Source organism: Gadus macrocephalus, chromosome 5, assembly GCF_031168955.1.
Source record: "Gadus macrocephalus chromosome 5, ASM3116895v1".
Classification (NCBI taxonomy): domain Eukaryota; kingdom Metazoa; phylum Chordata; class Actinopteri; order Gadiformes; family Gadidae; genus Gadus; species Gadus macrocephalus.
In genome coordinates, this window is record NC_082386.1 from 13,625,575 (window position 1) to 13,647,923 (window position 22,349).

At 46.9% G+C, this 22,349-nt stretch overlaps 2 protein-coding genes across 2 annotated transcripts; one reads left to right on the top strand and one right to left on the bottom strand.

The window, feature by feature from the left end:
* Positions 1 to 8,238: 8,238 nt before the first annotated feature.
* On the bottom strand, positions 8,239 to 9,969 carry htr1b (5-hydroxytryptamine (serotonin) receptor 1B). Its single transcript, XM_060052525.1, has one exon. It carries the CDS (start codon positions 9,532 to 9,534, stop codon positions 8,401 to 8,403), a length of 1,134 nt encoding a protein of 377 aa, XP_059908508.1. The 5' UTR covers positions 9,535 to 9,969; the 3' UTR covers positions 8,239 to 8,400.
* A 2,973-nt stretch (positions 9,970 to 12,942) lies between these two features.
* Positions 12,943 to 22,138, top strand: LOC132458067 (5'-nucleotidase-like). Its single transcript, XM_060052542.1, has 9 exons — positions 12,943 to 13,378; positions 13,975 to 14,197; positions 16,794 to 16,982; positions 17,111 to 17,308; positions 17,644 to 17,795; positions 18,491 to 18,599; positions 19,239 to 19,388; positions 21,025 to 21,225; positions 21,742 to 22,138. The coding sequence occupies exons 1-9, from the start codon at positions 13,037 to 13,039 to the stop codon at positions 21,897 to 21,899; spliced, it is 1,722 nt and encodes a 573-aa protein (XP_059908525.1). The 5' UTR covers positions 12,943 to 13,036; the 3' UTR covers positions 21,900 to 22,138.
* The last annotated feature ends 211 nt before the right edge of the window (positions 22,139 to 22,349 follow it).

The following is a 22,349-nucleotide window of genomic DNA, read 5'->3' on the forward strand; positions in this document are numbered from 1 at the left end:
GTCATTGTGTATTTCCAGCTTCCCCTCCAACAATGTGCTCCCTTCTTGTGGTCGCATGGATGACCTGAGCCTTTGAGTTCTGATGATGAATACAGAAAAGTTGGAAGGCTTTCAGCAGCTCGGCCAATATCTTCAAATGCATTGTGTTTTGCCAGCACTGTTTGATACTACTTGAGCTGGATGATGAATTAATACTTATGATGCGTTGCACATATGTTGTATATTAGACAAAGAATACCCTTTTCTCAATTAATTTGAAATGGTGATTCCATCTAACATTTCTTGCAAAGTGCATATTTTGGAATTTTGGTTCCTGAACGATGTTTTGATTTGGATCTCATCCATGGGCCATTTGTTACATTTACACCTGATCCTCTTAAGGTGTTTTTGTTTCACTATAATCACCGGGCTCCATAGTGGATGGCAGCCGTCCAGTTAAAGGGACAGCACATCGTTGCTGTTGTAGTTTTGGGTCACATGGGGCCCAAAACTACAACGATGGACCGATGCTGTTGGATGTACCCATTTTACAACTCTCTGGTTTGGAGTGGAGACTTTACAGCACACGTACCTCTGTTCACAATCATTTACACGTTCATCTTTTGATAATCATTAAATGAATGGTCTGTTAATGCCATTTCCTCTTGTGAGAATATGATTATAGAAAACCAAACGTTTCCTGTAGGCTCCTCTCAACCTTTTTCCGCGCATTGTGATTTCCACCATGCAGGAAGTTAGCCTCTTACTGCCAACCATGTTTGGCTTCAGGATTAGGGTCAGGGTCGGGGGTCAAATGTACATCTAGATTACGTTGAAGAGTTTCCCTTCAGAGTGAAGATTAGGGTCAGGCCATGTTTAGGACCTCCGTCACGATTTCTTTTCAAACATAGATCAAAGTCATTATTCGCACATCATGCGTGTCTCTCAATGATGACCCCGCCCTTTTCCCTCCCCCAGATCCCCATAGCAACGTGTGGCTGGCCTTTATATGATCTATTAATTGGATTCCCATTGAATATCTTTAAGTGGAGAATAAAACCGGCGGGTGTCTGTTATGATAAATATCCACGCGGTGATGACCTTCTTCCAGCGGTCGGCTGCTCTCCGCGTCCTGCTCAACGGGGTCGGGTTTAATTGCGGAGCAGAGCGGGCTGGCGTGGGGCCAACTGTCACGATCGCTCCACTCCACGGAGAGAGTCTGCAGACGACACTCAGCCGTCCTACTTTCATATGTTTCTGTGTCACTGACTTGTGTGGAATGGGTTGGGTCATATCATCCAACATGTTGGAATGTTACCCGATGTCATTTTGTCCGTTATTTTCATTGTCTTGTCTTCTTCTGATTGTCTTTCTCAAGCAAAGAAGACAATACTAGGTTTGTGTCCTTTCTTTTTACAGATGAACGTGACATGAAGGTAACGGAATGAAGATCAATTATGAATGCATGTACTTCTGCCTGACATACCAGATGTTAGTCACTCACACATTCATAGACTGAAATCATGTAAGGCAACACACAGGCACCCACATGATAAATAACCAGACCCTTAATTGAATCATCTTATATGATCTGCTAATGATGAAATCCATTTGGAAATAAAGAGCAAGGGAAATATCGTGAAGTATCAAAATTGGATACAGCCTCCTGTAGGATCATTACTCAACACACAACACACACCACACACCAAACAACCCACAACACACAACACACAACTGACAACACACTACAAACTACACACAACTCAAAACATATTACACAAAACTCACAATACAATACACACAACAAAATAGACACTACACACTACACACAACCACACAACCCACACTACACACAAAACGCAGCACACAACTTACAACTCACAACACATACACACAACAAACAACGATACTACACACAGCACACAACACAGACCAGGTAATGAGACGTCCACTGGGTGAAAACTCACTTCCCTGGAGGGGGAGACAGAATCAGAGGTCTACAGCACACCCGAGCAGATTGCATTGGATTCCATTTACTCCACACTAGAAAGGCCTGTGTGTTGTCAAATCAAAGACCGAGAGCAACAGATTGTCGACACACAACGCAGCCTTCATGAATACAGAGAGCATGTTACCCTATTCTCAACATCAGTTGCAATTGCAGTGAAATGTAACATAAATATTTAAAGTGCTGTATTGTTGACTGGTGAACTTACCTGAGATGGATGTTATGTGTTAAGAACGGGGTCCGTGGGGGGTAGGGGACAGATCTGAGGTCTCAGATGCTAAGGGCACTAGAGCTCCTCAGTATTCCCCAAAATGAATCCCATTTATCATTTTCCCCCCTATGGATGAGGATGGGGGGGATGAAGACATCTGAGCTGGTTCACTGCAGCCTGGCCTGGAGAGAGGAGAAGAGGGGAGGAGAGAGGAGGGAACGCAGAGACAGAGACGGAGAGAGGAGCGAGGCAGAGAGAGGAGAGAGGAGCGAGACAGAGAGGAAAGAGGAGCGAGACAGAGAGGAAAGAGGAGAGAGAGAGGAGAGAGGAGAGAGGAGCAAGACTGAGACGGAGAGAGGAGCGAGACAGAGAGGAAAGAGGAGCGAGACAGAGAGGAAAGAGGAGAGAGAGAGGAGAGAGGAGCGAGAGAGGAAAGAGGAGCGAGAGAGGAGAGAGGAGCAAGACTGAGACGGAGAGAGGAGCGAGACAGAGAGGAAAGAGGAGAGAGAGAGAGAGAGAGAGAGAGAGAGGAAAGAGGAGAGAGAGGAGAGAGAGAGAGAGACAGAGAGGAGAGAGGAGCGAGACAGAGAGGAAAGAGGAGAGAGAGAGAGGAAAGAGGAGCGAGAGAGAGAGAGAGAGAGAGAGAGAGAGAGAGAGAGAGAGAGGGGAGAGAAAGAAACGGAGAGAGGAGCAAGACAGGGAGGAAGAAATAGAGTTAGTGATATGGAGGGGGTGCTGGACGGAAAGGTGGGCCACGATTGGAGAGGTGTTGAGGGGGGGGGGGGGGGAGACGATGAATGAAGAAGAGGAGCGCCCAGAAAAAGAAAACAATGGAGATGAGAGAATGAGAGAAGCAGAGAGAAATATGGAGTGTTAATGGGGTGAGACAGACAGACAGACAGACAGACAGACAGACAGACAGACAGACAGACAGAGAGACAGAGAGACAGAGAGAGAGGGGGAGAGAGAGAGAGAGAGGAATGGAAGAAGAGAGCTACCTGGAGGAATGGGAGGGGGGGCAATGAACCACAGAGTGAGTGAAGGTCATCCGACCGCAGAACCGGGAGGGGTTGGAGAGGGAGGAGCAGGGGGAGAAGGAGGAGGACGAACAGGAGAAGGAGGAGGAGGATTAAGAGGAGAAGGAGGAGGAGCAGGAGGAGGAGGACGAACAGGAGAAGGAGGATTAAGAGGAGAAGGAGGAGGAGCAGGAGGAGGAGGACGAACAGGAGAAGGTGGAGGAGCAGGAGGAGGAGGAGGATGAGCAAGAGCATGGGGAGGAGAGCTGCTGTCCACAAGGGAGGAATTATTTTCAGGCCAGTGGTGATCAACAGCTCCCCCCCCCCCCCCCCCCCCAGCGTGGTTAAGCTGAGTAAGAATACTTCATGGACACAGAGGCCATCACCCTAGCTCAACCCCAGATGTCCTTTCCTGTCGTCCATGCAGCCATGCAAGGTTGCGTGCCGCAGTACAGATTGAAATATATTCCTCATATCCAGGTGCGTGTGTATGGTGTGTGTCTGAGTGTGTGTGTATGGTGTGTGTGTATGTACATGCATGTGTGCGAGCATGTATGTGAGAGTGTGTGTATATGTGTTTGCGTGTATGAGTGCACGTGCGTGTGTGTGTGTGTGTGAGAGTGTGTGTATGTGAGTTTAGGTTAGCGTGTGTGTGTGGGTTTCTTTTTGTGTCTGTGTATGAGAATGTGTATGTGTGTTTGCGTGTGTGTGTTTGCGTGTGTGTGTGTGTAAGGTGTCCTGTAGTGACCTGTATTATGTGATGTGTCCTGTACTGGCCTGTATTATGAAAGGTTTCCTGTACTGGCTGTCTGAGCCGTTTGAGTAGCAGGGGAATGTGTGTTCGTCAAATCCTCCCTGCATACATCCTGGAATGAATCGCTTAACAATAATGGCTTGCATCTACAGCTCTCTTTCCTCATATCCAGGTGCGTGTGTATGGTGTGTGTGTGTGTGTATGTACATGCATGTGTGCGTGCATGTATGTGAGAGTGTGTGTATATGTGTTTGCGTGTATGAGTGCACGTGCGTGTGTGTGTGTGTGTGTATGTGAGTTTAGGTTAGCGTGTGTGTGTGGGTTTCTTTTTTGTGCATGAGAATGTGTATGTGTGTGTGTGTGTGTACGTGTGTGTGTGTACGTGTGTGTGTTTATGTGTGCGTGTGTTACGACCCACCCCGTTGATGTCCAGGGGGAAGGGGGGGAGCAACAATGAATATAATACCGGGCGTTTAAAGAACAGAAGAGTGTAGCAGGATTTCAACCAATATCCCATTTATTGCATAACTGAGTCCTACATTAACACAGAAAGAACCACTAACAATATCCCTCCACTGAGGGAGCAACAAACAACACTAACCCTCCACTGAGGGAGCAACAAACACTAACCCTCCACTGAGGGAGCAACAAACACTAACCCTCCACTGAGGGAGCAATGCCACGACGAAGAGCCCACGTAGCTCCCACGTAGCTCCGACTCGCGACCGACAGCGACCCCACTCTGTTCGCCTATCTGGCCCACTGGCCACGTCTGCTCTCATCCCTGCAGCCTTATAGCAATCCACGTGATTGCTGAGGGGCTGCAGGTGTGTCTGATCAGTCCGATGGGGAGGGTGGTACCTGGAACAGCACACCAAACAGCAGGGGTAAAACACACACACGTAACAGTGTGTGTGTGTGTGTGTGTGTGTGTGTGTGTGTGTGTGTGTGTGTGTGTGTGTGTGTGTGTGTGTGTGTGTGTGTGTGTGTGTGTGTGTGTGTGTTTGTGTGTGTGTGAGTGTGTTTATGTGTGTGTGTATGTGTGTGTGTGTGTGTGTGTGTGTGTGTGTGTGTGTGTGTGTGCATGTGTGTTTTCTTGTGTCAGGTTCCAGCACCATGGCAGTGTTCCCCGAGTGTCAGGCAGAAATAGCGTCGACTATTTCTGGGACCTGTCACTATCCACACATCTCTATTTGATTTTGATCTGAAATGTATTATTTCCATGTCAGAAATAATCGACGGGGTTGGGGGGGGGGACGTTGTTATAGACCTGTCTTTGAAAAATATTAAAACTTAGAAGATTGGAAACTTGCTGGTTTTTGAAGATTAAATAATGCATAATCAAATAGGCTACATCTGAAAGAAACAGATTGAGGATTTTGAGTTAGATGACACCGTTATTCTATATTGTTCCCTGTATATTGGTCCCCTAGCTTTTGATACACCAGTTGACATTTGGCTTTTCTCTTAAAATGTTCCTTAAACATCTGAGGATGCTCTCATTTGGATTCATTTGTGACACGAAGATAAAGTGTTCTAATGGAGACTTATGTTAAACGAAGAAGGGCAGTATTACGTTTTCTGGCACATTTCATGCTAATAGCTTCAGTGACATTTTGAGTTGTTATCGCTTTCAGAAAATTGAGAATTGCCAACTTGCTAATCAGCTTTCGGAATAAGTGCAGCTTCTCATGGCTGATATTGAAAGGTTAATAGATAATATGTAAATGTTCCTTTAGGAGAGGGAATACCCTCATTGCTATGATTCACGTTCCTCAGACAAAATACCATCTGCACTTTTTGTTTTCCTCCATGTTAACGTTGATTATGCGGGAGCAATAATCTGGTGTTTGAGATGAACAAATGGCTTTAGCAGTGAACAAACAACAGAATTGAGTTCTAAAACAAATAGCTTTAGCAGTGTACAAACAGAATATGGCTCTAAAACAAATAGCTTTAGTGAACAAACAACAGAATGTAGCTCTAAAAAATTAGCTTTAGTAGTGAACAAAAAAACTGAATGTAGCTCTAAATAGAGCTGTGAAGAAACCTCACAATGTAGCTCTAAAACACCAAACAGTGCACACGTGTGTGAGTGTGCGTGCGTGGAAGGGATATGCCAAAGCTGTCAGGGTTGGATCTAATTTTAGATCAATTGTTGGAAGGTAAAACAGAAAAACGCTTTCGATCAGCAGAGGGAAAGGGGTGAACATTTTGACAGTTCAATCTGAAAAGGAAGAAACACTATCATAATTCAAATTCCGTTGAGTTGACACTATATCCAAAGCGAGCCACAGGGCATAGCTTCAGATGCAAGTCATTATTGTTAAGCGATTCATTCCAGGATGTATGCAGGGAGGATTTGACAAACACACATTCCCCTGCTACTCAATCGGCTCAGACAGCCAGTACAGGACACCTTTCATAATACAGGCCAGTACAGGACACATCACATAATACAGGTCACTACAGGACACCTTACAGTGTACAGGTCACTACAGGACACCTTAGGGGGGGATTCAGCTAGTTGCTTTTCTTGGTTGGTTTTTCAGGATCTTTTTGATTACATGCTGGAGGAATCTCATTTATGGATCCTAGGACGAGATGGGAAAGAGGCGAACTCTGTAAAAAGTACTTGCATGAGCTGTTGACGTTTAAAAAGAAAAACCGATTTTCACTTGTCTTTGTTTTGAGATGTCCTTGGTTTTATTATGAAGCATGAAATGAATAAATCCAATAAAAAGGGTTTCCTAGTATTGTGTGCAGGGTATACCCGCTCAATCAAGATATTCTTTTAGGTGATTTTTGTTGCAATATTTTCGGTCTTTTGAATGTTAAATACATGAATACAATATCCATTGAATTGTGTTATACCATCATAATTCATAAAGAAAATGATTAATGAAGAACCATTTTGAGGACCTTATTAAATATACTATCAGTACGAAGGATCTGGAACACCATCGACTGTGAAGATATGGATCAGTGATCTATAATTGATACTGTATCATCTAGATATTATAAATTATATATTATGATATATTATATACATTCATATTGTTTATAGATGTATGTACATTGATGATATCCCACTTTGAATCGCATTGTTTTTTATATCTTCCAAAATATGCACTGTCCTGTTTTTGTTGTTGTAACCAAAAGTGAAATTTTCTTCCGGTGATTAATAAAATCCATTCTTACCTTAACCTGTGTGTGTGTGTGTGTGTGTGTGTGTGTGTGTGTGTGTGTGTGTGTGTGTGTGTGTGTGTGTGTGTGTGTGTGTGTGTGTGTGTGTGTGTGTGTGTGTGTGTGTGTGTGTGTGTGTGCGCTCCTTCCCTTATGTGCATCATATGCAGTAATGTGACCGAAACTACCTGCTACCCCTTGATGGGGATAACATCATACTACCTAGTCCTCCATGATGACATTATACCTCTGTGATAACTTCATACTACCTAGACCTCCTTGATGGTATCATACTACCTGGACCTCCATGATGACATCATACCTAGACTTCCATGATGACATCATACCTAGACGCCCATGATGACATCATACCTAGACCCCCATGATGACATCCTACTACTTAGACCTCCATGATGTCATCATACTACCTAGAATACCCTGAGGTTCTCTCGTTACAGTTTACAGTTCTCTTGTTCCTTCTTCACAAACAAGTCAGACCGGTCAGTAGAAGCCTTTATTCAAAAGCATCTCCGCATGTGATCGATGCATATCAAACATTTGGAACACTTATTTTTTCGTTTGGCTAATGCTTTATGTCCGCTGAGATATCCAACACCATATGTTGTGTGTTTCAAGGCATTTATGAGTCTGATGGTAAACAGATCAACCACCCGACCGATTCACTTTGAATGAGCAGCACATCCGCACACACACACACACACACACACACACACACACACACACACACACACACACACCGTAAACCCGTTCAGCATCGGTTCAGCGGAACGGAACAGCCTCATAAAGAGGTTAGGGTTTTGGACTTTGAGATGAGGAGTCTCTGCTTCGAGGCCGTTGGTTTATTCACTGCTGCCTGCTTGAAATTGCTTAAAGTGTGTTTTTTTTAATTAAATAAGTAGGCTAGAAATCTTACAGATTATGTCTGACAAATTGAGAAACTGTAAGACAACATAATTGTATAATATATTCTACTTAAACCGAACATGTGAAACGACCTTTACGCATTCTGATCATTATTTCATTCATAAAAAAACAACGAGAATATTACTTTAACTTGATATTCTACACACACACACACACACACACACACACACACACACACACACACACACACACACACACACACACACACACACACACACACACACACACACACACACACACACAATCCGTAGAGTAAAGGTGATGTTGTAGAGGTAGAATAACGATTCTTCTGATGAACCGCTCAGGGCCGACAGCACCGGAAGCGCACGAGGCGGTGGAAAGCCTTCTTGAAATCCTCATTGGACATGGTGTAGATCACAGGGTTGATCAGGGAGTTCAGGTAGCCCAGCCAGTTGAAGAAGTCAAAGAGCTCCGGATAGAAGCACGCGTCGCAAGTAGCCACCACCAGGGTGTAGATGAAGAAGGGGAGCCAGCAACCGATGTACGCGCCGAGAATGATCCCCAGCGTCCGCGTGGCTCTCCGCTCTCTGGCCGCGGAGACGCGCTTCTTCTCCAACAGGGCGTCCGACACCGTCACCTCCACCCCCCTCTCACCGGCCAGGGACCCGGGGTCGCTCGAGGGATGGTCGGGTCTACAGGAGGACGAGGCGGACCCCGCGGACCCGGGCGAGTCGGTGACCAGGCGCGCGGAGGTCAGCCTCTTCCCGGCAGCCCCCGTGGCCTTCCGTGGAGACTGCTTCAGGATGACTTTACGCGCCTCCGCGTAGATCCTCCCGTAGAGCGCGAGGAGTAGCAGCGTGGGCACGTAGAACGCGCCGCACGTAGAGTAGATTGTGTAGAAGATGTGGTCGGTGTTGACGGTGCAGCTGGTCAGCTCTTCCTCCGCCCTCTCCCGCCGCCAGAGGAGCGGCGGGAGCGAGATGCTGACGGCGATCAGCCACGCGCCCGCCACCATCCCGGCCGCGCGCGACCGGGTCCGCCTTGCGGAGTACTCCACCGCATCCGTGACGGCCCAGTAGCGGTCCAGGGCGATTACGCACAGGTGGAGGATGGAGGCGGTGCAGCAGGTGATGTCCGAGGAGAGCCAGAGGTCACACACCACCTGGCCCAGGGACCAGATGTGCGTGACGGTGTACAACACGCAGATCGGCATCACCAGCACGGACACGAGCAGGTCGGTGACCGCGAGCGACGCGATCAGGAAGTTTGCCGGAGTTTGTAATTTCCTCGACCGGGAGATCACTGTGATCACGAAGGCGTTGGATAGCGTGGTGCCGAGCGTGATGGCGGAGAGCAGTCCCGCTAGGCTCACCTGGGAGAGCAGACCGGGAGACCAGACCGCTCCGAAGGTCTCGTTCGTGACTCCGAGGACGGGGGGCGCGGGGGTCGAGGAGACCAGACCGGGACCCTCCATCCTGTGTTCCTCAGGTCCTAATGGACTGGATTGGTTTCAGGAGCAGCAGTCAGACGCACCGCGGGGCTTTTGATCTTCAAGTCAACAGTTGCCGGTCGCGCCATCTAGTCAGAGACAAGACACAGATGTTGTGGAAGGAAAAGGAGACTCGTTTCTCGCTCATCGTTCCCGAAGCTGTATCTTATAGTTCAGGTACATTTAGAGTTTTTTGGGTAAATTTCCATTTCTGTTTCAGGAACAGTTAAGGCCGCTCCTCTCCTACCGGCAGACAGACGGTGAATGAGTTGGTCCAGGTTTTGTTAAAATTACCGCCTGTGGATAAGAACCCAAAACCAAACCCTCCATCTGATCCGTGACATCTGCAACTCCAGGCCGCTGTGGTCGAACGGCACGAGGCGAGGAGGTTTTATACACCAGCGTCCAGCCCGTCTGACTCCTCACTCCTCACTCCTCACCAATGATCACTATGGGGGGGGGCTTCTTTCAGCCAATCTGCTGGGTCATAGTGCTCCTGCACGTCACCAGACGGGGTGTATCCACGTGTTTTAATGTTGTTTAACAACGATAAAGACGTCCAGTCTGGAAGCTCAGGATAGATAGACAACGATGTGTCCGAGGTTAGAGGGGTCAGACACCTCATGCAACATCGATCATTCCTACCTGGAGGTTGAGGTACAGGAAGCACACTGAAAGTTCTCCACAAACTCATCCCACCTGTGAGAAAGGTGTATTTTAGGTGCATTTACGGTAGGAAAATGTAAGTCATGTGATTTATGACGACAATGAGGACATAAACACTGCACCACTCATTGATGCAGCAGTTACTGTCAAATCTAGTGATGCCGATGGAATTAAGTGGTTGATTTCATTTGTTTGGATTTCCTGTCTTCATCCTTACCAGAACCATCCTGTTCCGTTCCCTCACTTTGAAAGAGAAGGCCGTTGTTTTAATGCAGAGTCGTTCACATCGAGGGCCTAATTAAAACACTGGCAGGACCTCTGTGTTTGGACTCTCCATAATAAAGGTTTATGATGGCTGCTATTGGCATATGGTGTTTTGACTTGTTCTTTCAGATCAATGCATCCCAGCTGTCAAGACAGGAGAGAGAGATGTTTCTGATGAACCGGTAAATGAGCTGCTCATCGCCCAGGAGTGCAAACAATATAAAACATGTATAAATATATGCACCAAACATTGATAAATATTGACTGACATTGGACCTCTAAAACAGAAGGGCCACTTGGACATCATGGATCTGTGTGTGTGTGTGTGTGTGTGTGTGTGTGTGTGTGTGTGTGTGTGTGTGTGTGTGTGTGTGTGTGTGTGTGTGTGTGTGTGTGTGTGTGTGTGTGTGTGTGTGTGTGTGTGTGTGTGTGTGTGTGTGTGTGTGTGTGTGTGTGTCTTTGCGTGTTTGTGTTTGTGTATGCGTGGGTGTGTGTGTGTGTTTGGGTGTCAATCTTCTTTAGACAGCAGGGAGATGAAAAGGAGATGGATTATATATTACTTTCTGGTGGGTTTAATATTCTCCTGCTCAGTCACAAAGACGGCCTCCAGTCCAGTTTCTCGTCACTGTTTGGCAGTCAGTCGTCAAAGTGACTTGAAGTCACTTTCTTTATGTAACCCTCAGAGTAACACCCTGGATACTGGACTAAAGGAATAGCCTGCGTTTTCATATGACAAGTTTCCTCGAAACCGTCACCACTATAATGATGTTGAGCGGTGCAGTTGGTCATGTGATGTAGGGGTTGGCGTGTCGCTATGCCAACAGCATCGGCACCGCATCACAGCAGGAGTTCCAGCACCAAATAGGACAGCGTTAAATGAGGGCAGGTCCCAGCTGAGTGAATTGAATGTGGGCTGAAGCCTCGCCAAGAAGTTTGAAGAGAGAATCCTCAAGTGGTTTTGACTGGTTCACTTTACGCTGTCTTTAAGAGGATAATCCTACATGTTGGATGTGGATCCTAAACGCATTCCTACCCCCAGCTCCGTCTCGTTAACGGTCAGACTCTGGGAGGAAGAGGCCCCTGCGACGTTCCTCTGTGTGCGGTGAGGAGCAGAGGAGGCCTGGGCCTGTGTTGAACCAGCGTGCCACATGGAGCCAGGCCCTGCTGCTCTGAGGAGAACATACGCTCAGCGCTCTGCCAGACGGCCTCTGAGGGCCACGCTACAACGGGGACCGAAGGGAGAAGGATTTCTGTTTGCACAAGACTTGTTTAAAATAAAACGTTAATAGTGGTTAGCCTCAAGGAAAAACAACATACTGAACACTTTGAAACCACTTAGGCAGTCGAATATCTTTCCAGATATGTGATTGTGCTCCTGCCCTCCATTCAGCTCCATCCAGCCTCCATCCTCTCACTGTAGTTAGTTTTTTGTGTTATTCTTCTTTTGCCTCATATTATTTCCAATAAAAATGCAAACTTGCTGGCTTGAGGTGTCATTTCGATTTCGCATTGCGTATCCTGCTGATATCAGCCCAGTAGCCTCCGCGAGGAGGTTGAATTGATCACTAGAGGGCAGCATTTACTCTCAAGAAGCCTTTGTTGATATTGATATGCAGACTTAGGCCATTGGTCGTACCAGGGTTGTGTCAGTGGAACTTTCAAATCTGAAATGATTCCTGGAAATTCAGTGATCCAGTATTTCCTCTTATTGGAGAGGTGGCTGACTTGGAGTTTCATTTAGTTATTTTGGATATAAACATGATGAATGTTATTACGATTACTGGTCTCATTGGCTCTCTTTGTAGTGGGATACATTATGCATTTATTGCACTAATTTTAGGCTATGTTTAGGATATAAATATAGGCTACATTATGAATTGATTCACAATTGAATGATTGTAAAATAAAGCGTGTGAAAACTGTTTGTGTATGCGTGGGTGTTGGCCTATGTCTGCGTGTGTTCGTGTTTGTTAGTGTATGTGTGCAGGGAAGAGAAAAGATGATGAATGATATATTACTTTCTGGTGGGTCCAATATTGTCCAGTTCAATCACAAACACGGACTCCAATCCAGTTCCTGCCACTGTTTGGTGGTGACTCTGAAAGGTGACTTTGAAGTAACCTAAAGTAGGGCTACCTTTTCCACGCACATATTGACATCCTGTTCAGAGACAGAGACTCTAGTGATGGAGCCTCTCCTCATGGAACCTCGCGCAGACGCGCACCTATGGGTTCAAGTGGCAAATAGCTGCTTAATTATAATTAAGTATATTTCTTACTAAACTACGCTTGAAACTCAGAACTTACAGAAATTAGATGTGGTCGAGGTGGTGGTTGAGCACGAACATCTGACGCGTCAACGGGACAGAAGGGAACAGAAAGAGCGCTCAAGGAAACTAAAGGCGCACTAAGGACGCAGCGGTAACAGCAGCTCCCTAGGGCGGGGGGGGGGGGTACAGCTTGACTGCCGCCTACAGCTGGACGGGCACACTAACTAGGACATTAGCTCGTCGAGGCGCACATTCGTCGGTTTTTTTCGCTTATTTGGAGACGGTGAGATGGATGCGCCGCGCGCCCCGGGGTTCCTCTCTCTGTGCGTCCTCCTTCTCCTCTCCAACACTTTGGACGCAGCCTTAACTTTTGAGCTGACTCTGCTTCACACCAACGACCACCATGCCCGCGTCGAGGAGACAAGCCGAGAGGCGGGGAAGTGCCGGGGAGATGGACCCTGCTTCGCCGGAGTCGCCAGAAGGTTCACGAAAATCTCCGAAATCCGCCGGAACGAAACGCACGTTCTGTTACTGGACGCCGGTGACCAGTTCCAGGGAACTCTCTGGTTCAACTTTTACAAAGGAGCGGAAGCGGCTTACTTCATGAACCTACTGGGCTATGACGCGATGGTAAATCAATATCATCATTGATAATACTCACTTTATTATTGTGCTATGATGGGGTGTAAGGTGGTGCAGTGATATAGGCCTATAGCTAAATGAAATTTGCTAATACAAATAAACTCACAAAATATGATGTAGTTCTAAATAATGCTTTCCATTCACTACAAATTACACCATATGATGACAAAGAAAAACTTGAATTTGAATGGTTTCGTGTTCCGTCACATCCATTATAATCTTCCGTTACTTCGTTATAATCTCCATTACTTCCATTATAATCTTCCGTTACTTCCGAAAATCTAAATTCAAGCCAGGGGGAGTATTCGCGCCCACCGAGAACGCCCCTCAATAAGTGTGTGAAAAAGCTCGTTTGCGCTCTAACTACTTTCGTAATAGTGTGTCAGCTGGTTGATTTTAGCGTTTTGGCCCCATTCACTTCCACAAATATAAACTATTCACTGCACTCGACTGATGTATGTGTAATTGGCTTGATTTTTTAAACCTGAGATAATTACAGACGATGAGGCAGAAGAATAATAATATACAAATAAACATAACAATAGTGAGTCTTACTAATTACACAATTGTCATTGTCTCTTAAGGCCTTTGGAAACCACGAGTTTGACAACGAGGTGGAGGGTCTTCTCTCCCCCTTCCTTAATAACGTCAGCGCTGCCATGCTCAGTGCCAACATGAAGGCAGACCAGACACTGGGCCCGCAAATCAACGCCCTCTATCAGCCATCCAAAGTGTTCACCCTTGGCTCAGAAAAGGTGGCTGTGGTGGGATACACTACAGCAGAGACCCCACTCCTGTCCCAGCCCGGTGAGGATGAGGGTGAGGGTAAGGGTTAGATACTTAGTTAGCTTTCATTGTATCGAATGACTACAGGCTTTGAAATCTTGGTCTCAAGAGATGTTTTGAGTCGTGAAAGCTTAAAGGCTTTCGGTCCAACGTTACCACCAGCTGTGCGGATTGTTTAGCCGGACATCGACAGACCAGACCAATTTGAAAGTGCCCATTGGTCAGGAACCTCCTAGTCCATTTTCAATTTCTAAGGGTGTTGTATACGGCCGCCGACCAAAATGCCTCTGGACGCAATTGGATAAACTAACAACTAATTGAAGTAATCGTAGTTTCCTCAAAGGCACTCCCATTGGGCGCTGCGCTGGTCATCCTGCTCTGGTCAACAACTATCAAAACTAACTAATCCCCCCACCCCTCTTCGGAGGGCTTCTTTGTATTTAATGAAGCTATATATATCTGTATATATATATACAAACATATATATAGCAGACACAATATGTTGCATTCAGATTTATATACATTGCATTTACTATTTTCCTACCATAACCATTCACCCTGTTTTAGTAAGGTCCTGAATCCATGTAAGGGGAGGGGGGATTATAGCACCACGATAAAGTGTAGCACATAACACATACAACGCGACAAGGTGAGACAGACAACAGACGACAGAGGGAAACGATACAGGACGACATCAGAACAGACAAAACCTGACTGGACAAGACAATTGACAAACACACTGGGATGGTATTAAAGATTGGGTGGAGTGATCTGTGATTCACATTAAGTGGTCACGGTTAGGGTGTAGAAACGGGTTGGTCATGTTCAGGGGCGGACTGGGGGAAAAAAGTGGCCCGGGAGTTTCTGTCAGACCGGCCCACTCAATACACGGCGCGCGGCCCACTAAGTACACGCCGCGTTGCCCACTCAATGGATCGCGCGTATCGAACAGTCAGTGGCCTTCTGGGAAAAATACCCATACACTTAACATTATTTTGGATGATTACAAAGAAATTACATCATATATGTATGTTTGTTTTTTAATAACATTTGGATCCACCAATTTGCCTGGATGGACACATGGAATAAAATGATTATTGGCTATTGTAACACTCCAAGGTAGGTATAGTTTGCTAGATGAATATGCTTAACTCTTGGCTAGTATCAGATGGTTATACAAGTATAACTACAAAGCCTTAAGGAATGAATGTCAGCAGAGAAAGACCACACAATAAAGAAACTGGAATCAGAGGGTAGAATTAGCATGAACAATATATTAGAAATGAACAGAACAGAACATACGATGGGGTGTGAACATCAGTGGTATCAGTAGTGTTGCATGCTGGGTGTGTGATTGTTTGTGTGTGTAGGGGTGTTGAAGGTGCATAACAAAACAGTAAGTTACATAACGACGTTCCCGAAATTCAGCCGTGGTGCAGAGTTACAGCCACTCCGAGCCAGTCACACATTGAGCTTCCCCCAAATGCGTTGTTTTGGTGGCTGTAGCTATAATGCAAATGAGGAGGAGCGAGGCGGGTCAAGGAGGAGGGTGGGGGTGTGGCCCTGAGCAGCTTGCAGCCACGGTACCATTCGCTCTGTTTACAGTGGATGTATCGCAATGGCGAGGCTCACACAGCCTTTAGCCGTGTTCTGTAAATATTCTAGAACACACGGGAGTCCTGGAGCTCTATATCAAAATATTATCATATAGCCTACATAGATATCTATATCATATAATATTATAACGGCCAAAAGATGTGTGAGCCGATATTATGAATCTCAAACGACCGCGTTGGGTTCTCCGACGTTCCTGGTTCTTCAACGTCCTCATCAATGTGAAGTAGACTGAACCACGACAAGGAGGAGAAAGGGATCGTTGCCGGGCAGCGCTTAGGCACCTCCGCCTCCGGCGGTGGTCCCTCAGCGGGTCTCAAGCTGGAGACATTCGCCGCAAACAATCCCTTTCTCCTCATGGGTTGAGCGCATGCGTAGAACTGGGTGCCGCGTTGCGTGTATGTATGCTGAGAACACTTCGGCTGTGTAAGAACCAATTTAGAGGTGTTTATTAATAAGGTGGAGATCTTTTCTTACTTTGGACTTCCGAAGTCTGTAAAACACATATTAGAAGACACTTAAAAAAAAATCGAAAAATAGTCACCATGAGTGTGAAGACCGATTGCGAGTAGCAGTATAAAACTCAGTCAGTGCGATTGTGATTAGATAGGTATAGCTCTTGGAGAAAATTACGGTTGTGCCGCTGTGATAACCATTGTAGGGCTAATGCGATGATGGGCGTGGGCCGGTACATAATAGTATTTTGGGCCATCGGCCCACCGGGGATGTCCCCGGTATTCCCGATGGCCAGTCCGCCCCTGGTCATGTTATGCGTGAGTGTGGATGGTGTGGGCCTATGTGTAAAGTGGTAGTTGCAGGGACAGAAGAAAAGGAAGAGGAGAAAAAAAGGGGAAATATAAATAAATAAGCTTTACTTAACGGAAGAGGGAGGTATGCAGGTGGTAATATACACGGCATGTAGTTATGTTTTTGTTGAATTCAGATTTCCTGATGACCTCAACTTAATGAATCGATTGGGCTGTTTCCCCCCTTGGGATTTGAGGACCCAACCTGGTCTTCCAGAACGAGGTGGAGGCCCTCCGGGTTGAGGTGGAGAGACTGACCTCCATGGGCGTCAACAAGATCATCGCTCTGGGTCACGCCGGCTTCGACGTCGATATAGACATCGCCAAGCGAGTCAAAGGAGTTGATGTCGTCATTGGAGGACACAGCAACACCTTTCTTTATACTGGTAGGCCTATTCAACTGACCTGCACTTTAACATGGTTCAAGAACTGGTTTCAATTCTGTTCTTAAATCTGTTGCATTAAAGGTTATATAAATCGATCAACGTGAAATTTAGCATCATTTTACTCACAGGCAGCCCGCCGTCTTCCGAGATCCCAGAAGGAGTCTACCCGCACATGGTGCGGTCCGACGACGGGCGAGATGTTCCCGTGGTTCAAGCGTTCGCCTTTGGGAAATACCTGGGGAACCTCAAAGTCACCTTTAACCAAGCCGGAGACGTTATTAAGGCGGTCGGGAACCCCATCCTCATGGACAGCAGTGTAGCTGAAGGTAGACCTTTCCGACATGGATGTCATAAGTCATTAGTCCAAAGCCATACGCTTCCATTCTGGTTAATTTCACCTCTACAATGCATTTGGACAAAATTATATCAGACCCCAAATCAAACAAATATTTTTACAATTCTACTTCAGTATTTATTGATACATATACAGTATTTACAAAAGTTGTATTTCTTTATTTGTATTGATTCGCATTCATTTGTATTATTAACCCTAATTTGTAACAGCAGTTTTGTTGATTAACCTGACTTTTGATTCAACACCAGAAGAACCAAGATGAAGGCATAAATTGTCTATGGAACATACCCCTATTTTCCGTTTCAGACCCGGCCGTGCTGGCCGAAGTGCTTCACTGGAAACAGAACCTGTCCCACCTGTCCACCCAGGTCGTCGGGCACACCTTAGTCTACCTCGATGGCTCCAAGGAGTGCCGCTCAGAGGAGTGTAACCTTGGCAACCTGATCTGCAGTGCCATGGTGAGGAACTTGACCCTAGCTCCACCGCAGCTTCAACGTAGCTTCACCTTAGCTCTACCGTAGCTTCACCCTAGCTCTACCGTAGCTTTGCTGCCGCTTCAACGTAGCTTGGCTGGTTCATTATTTAGTTTCCTTCAACATCTCAGTGCTTGGTGGATTGATTTTCTCTTTTTTATTCTTTGCTACACAAGACACCTGAGGCCAAGTGTCCTTTGATGCAGACAACAAACTAACCATACCCAAACTCTTAACTAACCCTTACCCTTACCCTTAACAAACTCAACCTAACCCTTAACGAACAGACCCTAACCACAACAAACTAACCCTAAACCAAAATCTTAAATAACCCATACCCTTAACCCTTACCCTTAATGAACTCACCCTAACCCTTAACGAACTGACCCTAACCACAACAAACAAACCCAAACCCTTAACGAAGTAGCCCTCACCCTTAACAAACTAACCCTCAACCCTAACAAACTAACCCTAGCCCTTAACAAACTTACCCTAACCCCTTACAAAACTTATCCTAACCCCTAACAAACTTACCCTAACCCTTAACAAACTTACCCTAACCCCTAACAAACTAACCCTAACCCCTAAGCATCTAACCCTAACCCTTAACAAACTAACCCTAACCCTTAACGAACTAACCCTTAGCGTACTAACCCTTAATGAGGGCTCCTTCCTGTCAGATCTCTAACAACATCAAGCACTCTGACGAGCTCCGCTGGAACCACGTGGGTCTGTGTATGATGAACAGTGGGGCCATCCGCACCTCCATAAATGAGCGCTTTAAGAACGGTGAGTGAATCTCAGCCTGCACCATGTGGTTAGTGGTGTTGTTTAGGGTTAAGGTTAGGGCTCAGAACGGTGAGTGAATCTCAGCCTGCACCATGTGGTTAGTGGTGTTGTTTAGGGTTAAGGTTAGGGCTCAGAACGGTGAGTGAAGCTCAGCCTGCACCATGTTGTTGGTGGTGTTGGTTAGGGTTAGGCTTAGGGTTCAGAACGGTGAGTGAAGATCAACCTGCACCATGTTTCTGGTGGTGTTGGTTAGGTAAGGGATGAATAATCCAATGCCTAGCTGTAACTGCCTTACTATATTGAAGTGTATTACAGATCCCTCTATTAAAGTGTATTAAAGACCCCTGTATTAAGGTGTTAGTAAAGACCCCTGTATTATCGACCCTTGTATTAGGTGTTGGTAAAGACCTCCTGAATTAGAGACAGCTGTATTAAGGGTTTGGTAAGACCCTTGTATTATAGACCCCTGTATTATAGACTCCTGTATTAAGGAGTTAGTAAAGATCTCCTGTATTAGAGACACCTGTATTAAGGTGTTGGTAAAGACCCTTGTATTAAAGACCCCTGTGTTAAGGTGTTGGTAGGGACCCCTGTATTAAGGTGTTGCTCTGTGCATCAAGGTGCTCCCTCTGCTCTCAGGAACCATCACAATGGAGGACCTGCTCCTGGTGCTGCCCTTCGGGGGAACCTTCGACCTGATCCAGGTGAAGGGCTCCACGCTGAGGAAGGCCTTCGAGCACTCGGTCCATCGCTACGGGAGCAAGAGGGGAGAGTTCCTTCAGATAGGAGGTATCCACATCCACCACCACAACCTTATAGTACCTCCAGGTAGGAGGTCTCCACATCCCCTACCATCCCCTTATAGTTCCTCCAGATTGGAGGCCCCAACATCCACCACCCCCACCGTATAGTTTCTTCAGATAGGAGGTCTCCACATCTATCGCCACCACCATATAGTTTCTTCAGATCGGAGGTCTCCACATTCACTGCCTTATGGTTCCTTTCAGATAGGTCTCCACACCCATTACCTTATGGCTCCTTCAGATACAAGGTCTCCACCACCACCACCTTATGGTTCATGTGTCATAGGTCAGGACGGTAGTGTCAGTGTTGAGTTTGGGGTTTGAACACATGTCCTGTCTGCTGCTGGCCTCCTGAACACATCAGGTCCTCATAACACCACCGCCAGGACATACATTGTCTGAATATTTAATATAGGGCTGCCCAATTAGGGGCCTGGGGGCCCCTACCGATTATTTGGCCCGCGCCTTACCCACTGTATATATTATTGTTTTCCGCCATCAGCGCTCGGAATCTGCCTCGCTCTTATTGAATATTATTCATTGGTGCACTTTCATTCCTGACCATAGAATAACATTGTGATACAATGATGGTAGGGTGGCGCTGTTGAGCTCTTATCCTGTTCAGCTCCAATCCGAAGTGACAGCGAGTGAGTGAGAGGATGCAAGGATGGAGCGTGTTAATAGGCAGTGGCACACAGACAAACGCTAATTGTTTTGTCCTGTGCTACTTTTCTTATTGCACTAAAATTGTCTTTGTATTTGAAGATACAGGCCCAATGCCTAGTAATGTTCCATGTCTGTCTTCAAATATTTCATAGTGCTTCAATTATTTTTTTATTTAAAGAAGATCGATTTTAGATTTTTTTTTAACATAAACGTGAAGCACAATAAACAGTGTCATTAATTTTTCAAAATGACCTAGTGATAGTATTCATTTTGCACACGCATGCTATTTATACCCATATTTAACTAATATACTGAAAGATTTAAATTTTGGACCACAAGCCTCCCCCCCGATTACATTTTGCCCCTCCACTGGGAAGAATTTGGGCACCCCTGAAATACATCCTTTTAATGGTTTTATTACTGGTATTTTTATACAAAAATTTAGAAGAACATTTGAATTTGAGAATGACTAAAGTAACTCTAGTTCTATGTTCTGTTCACATTGATGCCACACTTTGGGTCGGCTCCTGGCCTGTACCAGGGCAGGGTAGCAGACAGTCCCATTACTCTCACCATAACAACAACACTTGCTTTGAGTGCCCTTAGCTGCAAGTCAGCTACCGAGCTGGCTAGCATTCAAGGGATGATTATAATGGAAGAACAGCACTCCCCCTTGCTCCCTTAAGTATTGCGACACCCTACCCCTTCGGGGGAACGCGCAAAATCTAGGGTTAGGGCTCAAATCTAGGGGAAGGGGGAGAAGTGGGACAGGGCTTTAGGCCCAATCCCATTTCTTCCCCTTGTTTTGAAGGGGTAAGGGGTAGAAATGGGACAGGGCCTTAGTCTTCTGCTGCTACACAGAGGAGCCGCCCGTAACGAGTGACAGCTGTCGGTCCCGCCTCTGAAGAGGGGCCCCTCTGTAAGGTGGTCTGATGGCCCCCTGCCTCCTCCTGCAGGCTTCCACGTGGAGTACCTCGTGTCCCGGCCGGTGGGCCAGCGCCTGGTGTCCCTGGAGGCTCTGTGCACCGCGTGCCGCATGCCCCGCTACCTACCGGTGGTCCCCGATGAGGAGTACAAGCTGGTGGTCACCTCCTTCATCGCCGACGGAGGGGACGGGTACGACATGCTGAAAGACGAGAGGCTAAAGCACGACACAGGTGAGGAGGGGGGGAGGTGGGGGAGGAGAGAGAAGGTGGGGGAGGAGAGAGGAGGTGGGGGAGGAGAGAGGAGGTGGGCGAGGAGGAGAGAGGAGGTGGGCGAGGAGGAGAGAGGAGGTGGGCGAGGAGGAGAGAGGAGGTGGGCGAGGAGGAGAGAGGCGGTGAGGAGGAGGGAGGAGGTGGGTGAGGAGAGAGGAGAGGAGGTGAGGGAGGAGAGAGGAGAAGGAAAAGGAGCTGGGGGAGGAGAGAGGACATGGGGGAGGAGGGAGGCGTTGGGGGAGGCGAGAGGAGGAGGTTAGGGAGGAGAGAGGAGAAGGAAAAGGAGCTGGGGGAGGAGAGAGGAGATGGGGTAGGAGGGAGGAGGTGGGTGAGGCGAGAGGAGGTGAGGGAGGAGAGAGGAGAAGGAAAAGGAGCTGGGGAGGTGGGGGAGGAGAGAGGACATGGGGGAGGAGGAGAGCTGGTGGCGACGTGGGTGGTGCTTATGGTACATTCATATGTACAAATGGGTGTTTTCAGGTGACATGGACGTCTCTGTTCTCTCCAAATACATCATGGAGCAGCAGCGTGTTTATCCTCCGCTGGACGGTCGGATCAAGTTCATCAACTCTGCATTCTGCGTGGCGAGCAGCTCCGCCATGCTGCTAGTGGCCATGGTCCTGGCCTCCGTCCTCTGATCACCTGCCTCATCACTCAGAGATTACCACACAGATGAGAGCCATGGACGTTGCGACTAGCCTTATTGAAAGTCTCATGTTATCGAGGGAGTGATAGATAGTGCATCTGTTTTAGACCCTGGTGCCTGCAATGCCCTATTAACCTCCTATTAAATAATAGGGAGATTACATTTTTTTAGAAATGCGAGCTAAATAAAGAAGTCCTCCATGTTTGACGTCCACAAGTTGAATTCTTTCCTCCGTGAGTCAGAAGCTTTGGTGGATCATCTGGTCAGACCGTCAAAGACCTCAGATTCCAGGGGAACAACCAGTCATCACCCCCCTAGGGTCAGGCTCACCACCCTAGGGTTAGGGTCACCAGGGATCGGGGTCACCACCCTAGGGTCAGGTTCAACAGGGGTCAGGGTCACCACCCTAGGGTTAGGGTCACCAGGGGTCAGGGTCACCAGA